Below are 15,466 nucleotides of genomic sequence, written 5' to 3' on the forward strand. Positions count from 1 at the left end.
GTTGTGTCCTTAACCAATCTCTTCTTAGCATAAATTTCTCTACTGACACCCAGGGCAGGATAGATGCCCAAGGCTGGTAAGCTCCTGTCTGGTAGGATGTGGGAGTACGTCTGCTCCTACAGAGTAAGCTTTATGCTTACCAACAGCGAGCTGTGTGTTGCCAAATGTGTTTTGATACCACTTTTATTTATAATGTAAGTGGAAATGTATGTATTCAAATATTCTCTGAATTAGGAGAATGCAAAAAGAGTTGCTATTTCCACGAAAGGCAAGCCAAAGCTTTGGGACAACTTGATTAAAAAAAAAAAAAAAAGAAAAAGTCCCTTAAAAAATGGCTGTCAGATTAGTTGTGGGTGAGAGACCATACAAATCTAGGACTGTCCTTCACCTGCTTTGTAAGAGTCCTTAAGTTCTTGCTCGCCCTTCAAGGAAAGGCATCGGAGAACCACAGAAGATGGATAATGAGAGATGTCTATGCAGGATAATACAGCACAATCAGCGGACGAGAAAACCTGGCCTTGGTTGAAAAGACAAGCTAATCAAGGTTAACCTATTTTTAGGAATCTTGCCTGAACCGACATTTTCAATCAGCTGACCCAGCACAGGTGCCCTGGGTGACCCACAGGTGGGCTTCTCAGGTTGGCTACCCTTTGGAGCGTGAGCTGAGGGAGAACAGCATTCAGGGCACCTCTGTATACTCCCCAGGGGGGAACATGGTACCCAGCAAACAGGAGGTCCTTCATTCCCGTTGAACATGATGGATGAAAGAAAGGATGGGAGAAGAAGGAGACAGAATGAGAAGAAGAAAGAAAATGACAAAGATGCACCTTTACCTGGAATCTGAGGCCCAGGTTGGCCTGGAGGGACCTATAGACACACTGTGTCATTAAACCAGGCCCTCGGGCTCCATGGCAATGTACAGGCCCCGATATCACCCAAAGGGTGAAACTTGGGCTGCCAGCCCTTCTCCTTCATCCCTTAACCCTCTCCCCACTTTTATGGACTGGCTGTATTTTAGGGTTCTGTGTAAGATTTTGGTGGAAAAGGTATCAGTGGGTAAAATGACTTTCAGATTTTTTTTTATGGTTTATCTAAAAAGATAGGAGTTAATCTGATTTGACTCTGTCTTCCTGATTTTGCTATTTGATACAAAGGCCTCTACTTGTACGTAGAATAGGCTGCCAAAAAGAGTTGGTTCACAAATTATTTTGTTTGATAGTTTCAAAGTGACAATAATTAAGCAACCACTAAGCAATGTCAAAGTGGTGTCACCACCTGCTACATCAACATCTAATGTTAAATCATTCTGGTCTTTCCTGGAATAAAGCCAAGTTGGCCGTGATATATTATCTATCTATCTATCTATCTATCTACCTGTCTGTCTGTCTGTCTGTCTCTATGTGACCAATGGCTTTGTCTGTTTTGTTTCCCATAGCATCACCAGCGCCTGTGACAGTGTCTGGCATATAGTAACCACTCAGTAAATGCACAAATGCATTGGTATGACTGTGAGGGACAGATGTGACACACTTTCACTTGGACGCCTAGCTAGCTTTGTTGGCATTTATGGAATGTCTAAGTTGAAGGTTCACTGAGGAGATCTCCTCTATTTTATGGTCCCTTTCCTTGTCCCTTTTGTGGCTGCCAATTTAGAATCTCTGATAACAACGTCAAATACACTGGCTTATGAATACCTGTCCGTTTTTTTTTTTAATGAAACTCATACTAATCCTGCTAAAAACAATCAATTAATTATACAAGACACCTGCCACAGTCCTCCCCACCCCTGAATTCTTTTTAGTGATAAAATGTACATGGTATTTACCAATCTAACCATTTTCAAGGGTATAGTTCAATGCCACGAAGTGTATTCACATTGCTATGCAACCCTCACCACCATCCATTTTGAGGATTCTTTCAGTATCTCCTATGGAAATCTGTACTCATTAATTCCATGTTTTCCCTTCAACCCAGCCCCTGGTAATCATTCTGTTCTGCTTTTGTTCTCTGTGAATTTGACTACTGCAAGTATCTCATATAAATGAGATCATCAATAGTTTCCCTTTTTTTCTGGTTTATTTCACTTAGCATTTTTTCAAAGTTCATCCACATTATGGCACGTGTCTGAACTTCCTTCCTTTTTAAGGGCTGCCAAGGTTTTTAGGTGCACTGGTTTTTGTAGAATTTTTATGTTTTTATTCTTTTTGTGTGTTTTTATGTTTTTATTTTATTTATGTTTTTATTTTTATCCTATATGAAAATAGGACTTGAGAGTTTAGAAGTCTCCTATCAAGGAGACTTGCCTGGTCAAGTGCCAAAGTGTTTTTCCAATTTTGTTGTATCCACTGACACTTCTGTCAACAGGACTGGACACTTCCTACAGATCAGCTGAGACTTGACAATACCACTCTTCTAATTTGGTGGGGGTGAAATTATATGTGGTCTTAATTTTCACTTCCAGGATTTAATAAAGAAGCTGTACATCTTTTCAAGTGTTTATTGGCCATTTTCTTCACAATCGGTGAAATGACTGTTTATATCCTTTACATATTTTTCTTATTAATTAGTAAGAGTTATTTGTGTGTTTAGTTTGCTAGTCCATTGTCAGTTGTGTTGAAATGTCTTTTTCTTTTCTCCTTTTGACGCTACTTTGACGGGAATTATTAATTTCAATGTGGTTGAATTCACGGATCTTTTCATTTGTGACATATGCTTTTGCTGTCTTGTTGAATACATTCTTCCCAACTCTGAGGTCATAGGCCAGTTACCTAAATTTTTTTTAAATTAAAGCTTAATTTGGTTTAGTTTTAAGTCTCTAATCCCTTAGGATTAATTTTGTGCATGGTGTGATATAGGGACCAATTTTCACTTTTCCACTTGGATAATCAAGGTGCCTCAACACCATTTGTGGACGATTACATGCTTTCTCCAATGGCCAGCAAGCCATCTCTTTATAGATCACATTCCCATTTGTGTGGGCTCTCTGTTCTTTTTTTTTATTAATTAGCACATCCCTAAGCAAATGCTCAGCAAAACTTTGCTGTAGGTTTTCAATGGATACTATTTATGACAGTGTTTCTCATAAATGAATATTTAATCTTATCGAATAACTTTCTTGCATCTATTTACATGATTATGTGGTGTTTCTCCTTTAATCCATTAACATGCTGAATGATACTTGTGGATTTTTCAATGTTAAGTCATTCTTGTCTTTCCTGGAATAAAGCCAAGTTGGCCATGATGTATTATCTATTTTCTACATGGCTGAATTCGATTTGCTAATATTTTGCTTAAGGTTTTTGCATCTCAATATTCATGAGTGCTACAGGCCTACAGTCTTCTTTTCTTGTGCTCTCCTCGTCTGATTTTGGTATCGAGGATACTGTGGTCTTTTAAATGGGTTAAAAGTGTTCCTTTTTTTCTATTCTCTGGAAATTTACTTAAAATGGGAATTTTTGATTACAAAAATTGGTATAACTTAATCTCTATTTACCATCTAGGGATGGTGTGTACTTTGTAAGAGGGTTTAATGGCTAGAAGGTAATCCAGAATTGATATTTTTTCCCTAGGTCAGTTTTGGTAAATTATACATATGTAGGATTTTGTTCATTTCATGTATATATATGCCACTGTATGAAATGTATACAAGTCTGGAGTTCCTGTATCTTCTTGGTGAACTTTAATTTTTTAGTTGTGATCATCTCTACACCTACCGATGCTCTGTCTGACACCAACACAGTTATCTTGGCATTCTTTCTGCATCGTCAACTGTTCAAGTTGTTATACGTTAGGTGTGTCTTTTATAAACAGCATATGTTGCACACTATTTCCTGTTCAGTCTGACAATTGGTCTTTTCATTCTCAAACTTAGGTTGCAATTATTTGCTTACTGATATATTTGCACCTCTTTCTATCTGATTTCTTGCTCTCTATTTCCCCCCACTTTTTCTATGCTGTCACTTTTTTTTTTAATGATGGAGATATTTTGGTTGGTTTTGTTTTTTCCAGTTCCATTTACCATCCTACCCATCACAGGCTTGTAAGTTATGCACTTTTCTTCCCCATTTTTTTCCGGGCTTCAGCTTGAATGGTTAACACGTACAACTACTTAGCAGCTAAAATTACTATCTCATTCCCTTTCTCAACAAAACTCTGATTCCAGAATACCTGAATTCTCATCGCTTCCCTCCTGATTTATGTGATGTCATTGTCTGATATTTTAGATATAACCTTTTTAAGATCACAGTTACATGGTATTATTATTCCTACTCCTACGACTACTATTTAGAAATTATTGAATGAAACCCCTACATGTTTCTAATTTGTTCAGCATTCCTTCTTGGATCTGGAATCACACGCCTTATTCCCGAAGTAAATCCTTTAGAAGTTTCTTCACAGAGGTATGTTCGCGGAAAATTCTCTTTGCTTTCGCTCATCTGAATACTCTTTTCTCATGTCTGAAGGGCTGTTTTGCTAAGTATACATATTGTTATTGTCACCCCGCACCCTGAAGGTATTACTTCCACTCTTCTGGCTTGCACTGCTGCTGATAAAAACTCTCATTCCCACCCATGAAATGTCTTCGTAGAGAATCTGTTTTTTTCTCTCTTGGTTATTCTAAAAAAGTCACAGTAGGGTGCTGCAGTTTTACTACTGTAGGTCTAAGTATAGCTTTCTCTTAATTTAAACTGCTTGCATCTGTGGCTACTTTTAACAGTTCTGGAAAATTCCCATTCACTATAAAGATGCCTCACTTCCAATTTTCTCTATTATCTCCTTCTAACATTCTAATTAGACATATCTGGATATCTTAATTTCTCTGTTTTTCTTTTTCCCTGTGTGCTCGGTTTTGGATGATTTCTTCAGTTCTCTCTTCTAGTTCACTAATTCTCTCTTTACCTGGGTCTAATTTACTGCTTAACACATTCCTTCAATTTGAAATCTCAGTAATTATATTTTTCACTTCCAAAAGTACTATTTGATCCAAATACGTCTGTTTGCCTTCAAAAATCTCTTGTTCTTCCATCCTGTTCTCTTTTATTACTTACACATAATGACAATTCTTCTGTTTTATATCTGATGAGTCTACTACCTGAAGTTTTTGAGATTAGTTCTATAGTCTCTGCCCTTTCTCCTGGTAGCTGATTTCCCTATATGTTTAATGATTACTGAATGAGAACTCATTTTTCTTGAAATGTCACCTAAAGAATTCTTTGAAGTCTTTCTTGTTTTTGAAAGCATTCTTCTAGATCATATTTCTGTTTATTTCTGCCAGGCACCTGGCACATTTTCATTTTTTTCTATTTCTGCCCCACACATATAATTTTAGTCCATCAATTAATATGATCACAGGCTTGAAATTAGAGATTCCCATTGGAAACATTTCTCTTATTTTACCTAAAACCTAGGATAAAACATGTAACAATCACTATCATCTTCTTCTATGGATATTTTTAAACGTGTTATTCATTGAGGATATCACTTTTCCTGGATCTTGACTTCAGCAAGGATCTTTTAATTGTCTTTCTTGGGGTTGAGACCCAAATTCCAACACACAGCCTTCCAATAGAATGGTTGTACATAGGTTTGCCTGACTTTGATTTAGGCCTAATGTCCCAGTGTAACTAATAATAGCGTTCCTTTGTTTAAATTATATAGTTACCTACATTTAAGCCAGCGCTCCAGCTACTAACGGTCAGCAGATACCCAGCAAATGTCAGATCCAGCTGCTTTTTGCTTATCCTTCTAGATCCATATTTTATCATGTGTCTGGTCTCTCCTTACTTCATTTACTTTATGGACTGATCTACTATGCTTTCAAATCATTAAAAAAAATTATTTATCCAGTATTTTTGGTGCTCTCTACAGGGCTGGTTTTATTTGCTTTCTCTTTTAAACTTCTAGTTCTTGACAGTCTTAGAAATATTCCTGAGTATTTCATATATTTTCTTTATGTCTAAGAAACACATGACATAGTGAACTGCATAAAAGTTGGCTGAAAGATTCAACGATGGAGGCACTTCTGTTTTAAACACTTTCTAAGACTTTGCAATGAACTTCAAGAGCAGTGAAAAAACAAAAAGAAGTTCTTTCTTCTTGACTATGTAATTTCACTAACTTTAGACTGTTCATTACAACACAGTTTATCTTTGCAAAAATTGAAAACAACTAAACTAACAGCAATGGCTCAGCAACGGAAGTGTACAAAATTCTATGTGCCTGAGGACAATAAATGAGAGACAACACATACCTACTTGGAAAAGACTGATGTCTTTGGTCTCATGGTCTCATGGTTTGGGAGTCTGAGCCCCATGTCGGGTTCTGAGCTGACAGTTCAGAGCCTGGAGCCTGCTTCAGGTTCTGTGTCTCCCTCTCTCTCTGCCCCTCCCCTGCTAGCTCTCTCTCTCTCTCTCTCTCAAAAATAAATACATGTCAAAAAAAAAAAGTAAAAATTTGAAACTATTGTTACTGCAGTGTCACGTGGGCAATGGCTACACATTTTAAGTGACATGAACTGTTGATGGTTATAGGTGTCTGCTTCCTGTTTGATACAGCCAGAGAAGCAAACACACCTGCTGTCAGGCAGGCCTGGGTTCAAGTCCTTGTTCTGTCACTTATCAGATGAGGTCAGTTCCTCACTCCTCCCTCTGCAGGTAGGATATTCTGACACACCCTTTAACTGGGCTCAGCCCTATGGGTACTCTGGCCGACAGGATATCAGCAGCAAGGGCTCAAGCTTTCCTTGCAAGCACTAAGACTTCCTCTCCCACCTCTGCTTTGCTATGACAAACCAGCCTGGCCTGCTCATGGGACATGGCAGACACTGGAGGAGGACCAGGTCATCCCAGCCACCAGCCATCGGATCCGAGGCTGATCACAGACACTTGGTTAGGCCAATGAAAATCAGACAACCATCCCGCCAACCTGCAAACTCCTCAACTAAATAAATGGTTATTGATTTAAGCCACTATTAGACTATGGCAGCAGATAACTCATACATCCTGTTTTCTTCATTGTGTGGGGGGATGCACAAGGGCTCTCCATACAGGCCACCAAACGTGGAGTCTCCCAATTGGATGGCGGGGGGGGGGCACCCAATGTGGGACAACCCAATCAGGTGGAAGCTGGCTGCAGGGTGGTGAAAAGAATTCATCGAAGGCAGAACAAAGGACACAGAAGTTTACCGAATACACCTCAAGGGAGCGGTGGGCAGGACAGGAAAGCAGAGACCATCTGATGCAAAGCAGTGGTGGGGGGGCTGTAGTTAAAGGAGGAAGACAAGGAGGTATGGGGAATATGGAATTTTCCTTTTTTGGTAACGGTGTCCAGATGTTAGTAACTCATTGGTCAGCTAGGACTTAGGGCTATCTTGAGGTGAGTCACCTGATGGGCCTGTTTGTATTTGGTCAGGGGGTTGCGGGGTCACTGCGGGTCCTTGTACCTCACTCAGGTTTCCATTGTTCGGGCTGGTCACCTAAAAGCAGCCTCTGCATTACTCTTTCTATGTCCCGGCCCTACCACTATGTCCAGTACCTAGAGACCAACATTGAAGGCTTTTCTGTCACTGTCACCGTTGCCTGAGGTAGAATGAGACATTTGTGCTGGCGTTCCCACCCCTACCCCACCCCACCACAGCACCTGGCAGGCGTTTTTACATTCATTTCCTCACATGTGTCTCTCCCCTAGCCACGACTGACTTGAGAGTAGGAAGTAAGTTATTCCCATCCGTATCTATGGCACCTGGCACAGAGTAGTCCTTCAATAAATGTTTTTGTTGCAATTAAATGACTGGATTTGGGGAGCGGACAGGAACCAAAACAGCCAGCAGCAGGTGGCAAGAAGAATAACCACGCAAGCTGGTTCTTACGCTTTCTAGAAAGCCCAAACAAGAGAAAAAAAGAAGACAAAGGAGAAAAGCACATTCTCTCTGCTCTTCTGTGTCCTTATCTCTCTCACCACATGCACACAAAGCTCAGAGCCATTCATCCCCCGAAGAGCCCTCCCCATCTGGCTTCCGTCCACCGGCCACCACCGCAGGACACCTCCCTCCACCTCCGGCCATGGGCCCTGCATCCACTGCAACCTGTCCTTCCTCTACCTTTAGATCAGACACGTCCCTGTAGCACTGCTCAGAGCGGGTGTGGTCCGACAGCTGCACATTCCAGAAGCAGGGGAGCTGATACACGAGGAAGGGGTTCTGTTTGATGACAGCGTTGAAAATATCCTGGGAGATAAAAGCCAGAGATAGAATGTTCAGGAGCGTTTCACTTAGGAGGCCAGCTCACGGGCACAGCACCTCCTGTGCAAAGGCCTCTCTTTAGGCTCCTGCTCTGAGCACAGGCTGGCTTGCGCTGTGAGGCATTCCCCTTGGAACGGACGGGGGAGCGCCCCACGCGTGCTTGAAGCTCATGGGCTCTCCGGCCTCAGGAGGCGCCATCCGGCAAGGGGACGTGGGAGGAGACAAGGCTGGTCTTTCATACCGGAGCCAGCACAGATGAAATGAAGTCACTTTTCCACCCCTCTTCCCACCTCATCCAGGAGCCCTGTGTCATCCATCCTGGGCCTCCTGGAGAGGAAACTGCATGATGACAACTGCTCTGCTCATTCAGGGGCTGAGACAAATTATAGATCTTGTTTCATCAGTTCTTCCTGGGGCTTTTGGCGGGGACTCGATGATGGATGTGCCTTGGACTCCTGCAGGCCATGGTGCCCGAGGACGCTCTCCCCACCTCCAAATCCAACTCCGACTTTTCTAGGGAGTTTTCCTTCTTTTGGGCTTTTCTCCAAGCTCTCGTCGCACCAGACCACACTTATTAACTAGCTGCTGACAGCTGGTGCCGGGGGGTGAATTATGTGCCTTCGCAGAAGGAGATGACTGGATAAACTACCCTCATTGGACACAGATATGCAACTGCTAGCTTTTGGGGACATGCTGGAGTCATTGTGACCTGACTTAAAATATGATGATGGAGGACAATTTTCCCCTCAGGTTTAAAACAGCTACCTGGGTAATTTTTAACTCATTCATTATACCAGATCTCATGTTTGAAAAAGGAAATTAGTTTCTGGCTGCTTGGGAAATACTGAATAATAACAATGCTAAAAAAAAAAAAAAATAGTAAAGTCACCCTACAGAGTTTCTTGTTTCCTCTGTATTAGAAAACTTTACAAAAATTCAGTGACTCAGACAGTTGAACATCGGGCAAAAACATGGGACTGCACTTTCTTTTTGGATGAACAGTAAAGGGTAAAACGCAGAGAACCCAGACAAGTCTTCTCCCCGTTTCAACACAGCCATCTACACCACAGGGAACTCAAAATCTAAATGCACGAGCCTGGCAGAGCCAAGGTCAAAGGCTCGGGCACCTACATTTGCTAGCAAAAATGAGGAATGGGATTTTTATGCATTCACATCAATGGTTTGGTGGAGTTCACAGACTTTTTCAGATCGCCTGGATTAGAAGCTGGTTATTCAAGACAGGTAGTTTGTCTCTTCCATTTAAATGCATTTCCCTTGAGGATAGGGTCATAGCACAGGATCTAAGTGAAAGGCATTGCTTTTAAAGTTAGACCCTATGTGCCGGAAAAGCAAATGTAACCTTGTCTGGGAAATGTGCTGTGGTGTTCTATGCACCCCACACCAAGATGAAGACAGCAAGCTCCTCCGAATGCCTCCTCATCAGTCTCCTTTAATAAGCTAGAAGCTCTCTGAGGCCAAGGACGACGTCCTTCATTTACCTCTGCAATCCTGTCTCTGAACGTCATCCTTGGCTCACGCAGCGTGCAGTGAAGGTCTGCTGAAGGAAGCGATGAATGGGTCACATGACAGGTGGAGACACCATTCAGACCCCTCTACTTTCAAGCTTCCTGGAGAAACCGCACAGGGCGTCCAGGAACAACTGCACCTTCTCACCTGGCCACTCACCTGGTCCGCTAAGGACGTGGACAGCATGCCCATCAACTCCCTCTCTGCGGTCAGCCGCCACATCTGTTCCCATTTCATCTTCCGTAGTTTGTCCAGAAGCAGCAGGATCACCCCTAGGCAACAGCATAGGGTGGAAGAAGGAAAAAACGACAGTCAGACAGACAGACAGACACACCTGTCCGCGTCTTGGAGACGAACATACCTGGGTTCAATCCCAGGCTCTGCCAGTGACTCAGGATGAGACTTCAAACAGCCTCTCTGAACATCCTCGTTGCTGGAAAACGTGACAATAGCATCGAAGGCTGTGGCCGACACTAAGTGAGATGGGCAGAAGAGCCTCGCACTTTCTGGAGAGGGGAGGTGGAGACAGTGGCACGACGTCGATGTGCTTAATGCTTCTGAACTGCACACTTAAAGCAGGTTAAAGCGGTACATTTGTGCTATGGAGATTCTGCCACACTAATCTTGAAAAGAGCCTCGTATTGCACCTGATACGTACTACACTCCCGAGAAGCATTTGGTTCTTCCCTGTGTTTTTTCCCCAGAGACAGGACAACCTCCCTAGGTGTAGATGATGGAAAGCGTTTGTACACTATATGCTGTTTATCTTTACACACACAAAGCGGCTCCTCTGTGACTTTTTTCTAGGTGAGACTGGCTGATTTGCTTTGCATTTATTGACAAGCCATGGGAGCTTGCTTCAGTGTTCTGATTTCCAAAGTCTTCTCTGGGCCCCACAACGAACACAGATGTAAACTACAGTGAAGGTGGTGCTGATGCTCTAAGATGCACTCCATCTTTCTTTTGTTAGTTTTTACGGGGAGGGACCTGGGTCAATGGGGGGTTGTGTCGCGAGACAAACTGCCATTGCATACCCTGCTGTTGTTATTATTTTTTTTAATGTTAAAACAACTCAATTTATTACTCAGGTAAAAATTAACTAGTAAAAATGAACTAGAAAAGCACATTTTGGCTTTGCTGAATGACTCAGAAGCAGCTGTCTACTTCCAGGTCAGTTAGAGCATATAGAGAATGCACAGAGAGCACAGAACACAAGGAACCAAGAGAATTTCCCTGCAGGCCACTGCAGTTAATTTGGTGGATGGAACTGTAGCACCCATGGGCTCCCAAATCAATCCTCCTCAGGATGCTGAGCTCAGCAGAAAGCTCAACGGAGAAAACTCCAGGCAGTTGACAAATGATCTGAGTTGATACCTAGTACATACATTTCTAAGAGTTTTGGAGAGAACCTGATTCCCCAAGTCACATATAAATGTCAACTCTGGGAGTTTTTTTTTTTTTTAAACCTATTCCAGTGGCACATATTTGGAGAAAAAAAGTAAATTCACCATTTAGTCAAAGGTGTTTGATCAGGTAAAGATGAAATAAGAAAAAAAAAATATATGGTAGCGGTAATAATGGGGTAATACACAGATCTGAACTCGTTAAGCCAAAGGGTCAAATTATATCCTTTGCACATCTTTTATGGTTTGCTCAGTTTTTGCACGTATCTTTTCCCTTTTTGCTCCCAAGATCACTGCAGGTTAGATATTGTCATCCTTATTTCTTGGGCGGGGAAACTGAGAAACTAAGTCAGAAGCTGGAACAATCCACAGTACCAGAGAAGCTACACCAGCTTTAAACTCAGATCTGCCTGGCTCCAAGGCTGGTGTTCCCTCATCTACACCACAAAAACCGAAGCCTCAGCACCAGAGCTCAGGGACTCGGGCCAAGACTTTTTCCCTTTGGTGACCTTTGGTTTCTATATGTGTAAAATGAGAAAAATGCTACTTGCCCTGTGCAACTCAGAAAGCTGTTATATCCATTCATGGTACACTGGTAAATGTTTAGCCACAAGCTCCCGGGGGGGTGGGAGTGGGGACTCTGAAAACGTGATTTGTAGCATCTGCTGGTTCCTATGGTGTAAATTCTCCTATCGTGGCTGATTTCAAACTACCAAAGTAATCTCACTGAACACCCCATTGGGAAGACCGGGCACACAGCTGACCCTCGCCAGTCAGTGCAGGCACTGAAACTGTTCACAGAAGCAATTTCAGAAATAGTAAAATTCACCATAAGCATATTATTTGCTTCTAGTGGAGAAAGAAAAGAAAAAATTTACAGAGTTACAAACCAAGAGAATATAGTGATAGATTCAGGAAAATAGATCCCTAACACGTAAAACAATTTCATCTTACTGTAGAAACTAATCCTAATTAGGTTGGATAGGTGCTCTAATATACAGAAAAAATGGGAAGGGAGTGGAGGCTACAAACAAGATGGAGAATATTAATGCACATTTTGAAGCCTCTAGAGATGTCAATGGGAGATCTATCAGTCTCAGGGGACTGACCTGAGAACTAATGCTTTTTAATGGGTATTAAGACTTGGCAAGTCCTCTGTGGCCAATGTGATTCCACCCCATTTCCCAGACTAGTGGAAGACAGGCAAGTGTCTAGACCAGAAGACTAAATGCAGAAATGTGGGGTTATTCTCCCAGTTACCTAGCCTTTTTTTTTTTTTTTTATGTGATGATTTTTTTTTTTCTTGAAATTCATCGTCAAATTGGTTTCCATACAACACCCAGTGCTCCTGTTGGGATGAGCGCTGGGTGTTGTCATGTTGATTTTTAAAAGCATGAACTATTTCAAACCACCAGAAAAGTCTAGAAACTAATAGGACAAATACCCACCACCCCAATTTAATAAATGCTAATATATTGCCACATTTGCTGTGAATAATAAAACATTATAGATAAATCAAAAGCTCCTTCATCCCACTCTGGCTCTCTCTCTCTCTCTCCCAAGGGTAACCACCATCCTGAGGTGGTTGGGTTTCATTTCCATGCATATTTTTATAGTTTTATTCTCTGTGCATATATTAATTAACAATCTATGATGCCTTTAGAGTATTTCATTTCTCAATTCTCATTTACCTTTTCACCCAACATTACGTCTTGAAGACTTAACCATGTTAAGATTGCAATATCTAGTCTATTCATGGCAATCACTTCACTCATTGTAAAAATATACCACAAGTTATTTATGCATTGCCTGACTGAACAACATTCTGGCTGCTTCCTTTGTTTCTCCTGTTACAAACGATGCTGCAGTAAGCATCCTAATCTCAATTTGTGGGGCACATGGCTGAGAGGTGAGCTGGGGTCCAGCCTCCAAAACTGTGCAAGGATCGCTGTGTTGATGGTGCCACGTGCCCCGAAACATCTCGAACTACTCTCTCTCCTCTCTCGTGTTTGGGCCATTGCAGCATCCCACAGATGCTACATTTAAAACGGCTTTTGCGGGGCGCCTGGGTGGCTCAGTCGGTTGAGCGTCTGACTTCGGCTCAGGTCATGATCTCACGGTTCATGGGTTCAAGCCCCACATCGGGCTCTGTGCTGACAGCTGGGAGCCTGGAGCCTGCTTCAGATTCTGTCTCCCTCTCTCTCTGCCCCTCCCCTGCTCACACTCTGTCTCTCTGTGTCTCTCTCTCTCAAAAGAAAAACCAGGGGTGCCTGGGTGGCTCAGTCAGTTAAGTGTCTTCAGATCATGATCTCACGGTTAGTGGGTTTGAGCCCCACGTTGGGCTCTGTGCTGACAGCTGGGAGCCTAGAGCTTGCTTCGGATTCTGTGTCTCCCTCTCTCTCTGTTCCTCCCCTGCTCTCACTCTGTCTCTCTCTCACTCCCTCAAAAATAAATAAAGATTAAAAAAATTTTTTTAAATGGCTTTTGCATCTCTTCCTTTATTCACTCATTCGGTGGTTATTTATTGAGCACCTATTTTGTGCAAACAACTGAAACAGACCTGTACATGTTTTTCTTCCCTACTTTTCCCAATTTCTTGGGTTTATTCAAAATATTAATTCAACACATATTTACTGGATGGAGAGCATTTAGTCTTGGTCATGCCCATCTGTGGAAGACACATTAAGCATCATGATTCAAGGCCAGGGCTGTGAACACTGAGAACGTGCACTGTTCATTAAGAGAGTCTGGGGAGGGTGGCGGGGGGGGGGGGTGGTCAGCCTGCGCTATGATCAGGCCAGGCATACACGAGGGGGACATCTGAAGAAACATGGACATAGGCAGAGTAGTAAGACGTGTGGGAACAGGTGTATATGATGGCTGGATGGCTGAAATAGAGTGTTTTGGGGCAAATGTCAGGACATGACCTTGAACACGTGAGCAGGGATGGATCACGAAGGGCTCGTATCTGTGCAAGAGGTGCTTTCCAACCATTTTCATGTCATTTCTTACATAGAACATGAGATCCTTACAACCTGCTTGGGGCTGGAAAGGCTGACCCAGGGGTCTGGCTGCTCCAGGCCCCATTCAGGGGCCCCAGTGGCTGATGGGATCACTATTTTGGCACATCTATTACCCACGTGTGCCACACTGGTTGGAAAGTCCTGCTGAGGGCACCTGGAGCTAGCCAAAGATTTTGAGCAAGGGAATGACCACAACTGGGTCTGTTTCAGAAAAGCCAACCTGAAATGTTGCTTTATCAGGTCACTTCACAGGCTCAAAGGCCTCTAGTATCTCAGGAAGCCTAAAGAACAAGCTGTAATTCCTTAGCCAGGAATTATAATTCCACAGGAATTACAGCCACACATTTACTTTTTTCCTTCCATCAGATTATGCAGTAAAGCTGGCACAATCAATCGCACTTTGCCACTTAACTATCTCTCTCTTTGCAAACTTGACAAGCCAATATGCAGTTTGGTTTTCTCATCAGAATCCAGAATGTTTACTAAATATACTACTGCCCATCCCTGATTCAATCAGAATCCAAAACAAACAAAACTCGTGAACGAACATGTTATAAAGCTTATGAACTTCACTGTCAGCTTCTGCATTTAAGAGTTTCCACATTTATCCACTTCTGACTCCACCATATCCTTAGAAAGGAGACAGGCTACTCATCATCGCTTCTGGATAGACGTGGGAAGTGAGGTGCTACGAAGTTACTTTCCAATGTCATGGTAAGTGTCTCCCACTGCCCCATCTAGAAAAGGGTCTTTATCTTAGAACATTAGAACTAATGAAGCCGGTGTATCCCCTGTGCCAGCAAGGTCTATGGGATGTATGTATGTATGTCTTGATTTTTTTTTAAGTTTTTTTTTTTGGTTTTTTTTTTGTTTTGTTTTGTTTTAGAAATATGGCAAAGTCTTTTTAAAAATTTTTTTTAACAATTATTTATCTTTCAGAGACATAGCATGAGCAGGGGAGGGGTAGAGACAGAGAGGGAGACATAGAATCTAAAGTAGGCTCCAGGCTCTGAGCTGTTGGCACAGAGCCTGATGTAGGGCTAGAACCCACAAACTGTGAGATCACGACCTGAGCCAAAGTTGGATGCTTAATTGATTGAACCACTCAGGCTCCCCTTAAAGATTTTAAGTACTCTCTACACCCACTGTGGGGCTTGAACTTAACCCCCAGATCAAGAGTCACATGCTCTACTGACTGAGCCAGCCAGGAGCCCCTGTCTCAATGTTTTGAAACAGCTGCCTCATGCTAAACATTAATGCCAAGTGCGTACTTG

At 42.4% G+C, this 15,466-nt stretch overlaps 1 protein-coding gene across 3 annotated transcripts in view; it reads right to left on the bottom strand.

Annotated features, from left to right (window-relative positions):
• Positions 1-15,466, bottom strand: part of LARGE1 (LARGE xylosyl- and glucuronyltransferase 1) — a 541,763-nt gene that overhangs the window by 72,324 nt on the left and 453,973 nt on the right. For all 3 annotated transcript variants that reach the window (XM_060656501.3, XM_078449495.2, XM_078449496.2), the window contains exons 8-9: positions 9,926-10,038; positions 8,099-8,224 (exon numbers count right to left, since the gene is read on the bottom strand). In XM_060656501.3, coding sequence (XP_060512484.2) covers positions 8,099-8,224; positions 9,926-10,038 — 239 coding nt within the window. The remainder of the gene's footprint in view (positions 1-8,098; positions 8,225-9,925; positions 10,039-15,466) is intronic.

This window comes from Panthera onca, chromosome B4, assembly GCF_046562875.1.
Source record: "Panthera onca isolate mPanOnc1 chromosome B4, mPanOnc1 haplotype 2, whole genome shotgun sequence".
Lineage (NCBI taxonomy): Eukaryota > Metazoa > Chordata > Mammalia > Carnivora > Felidae > Panthera > Panthera onca.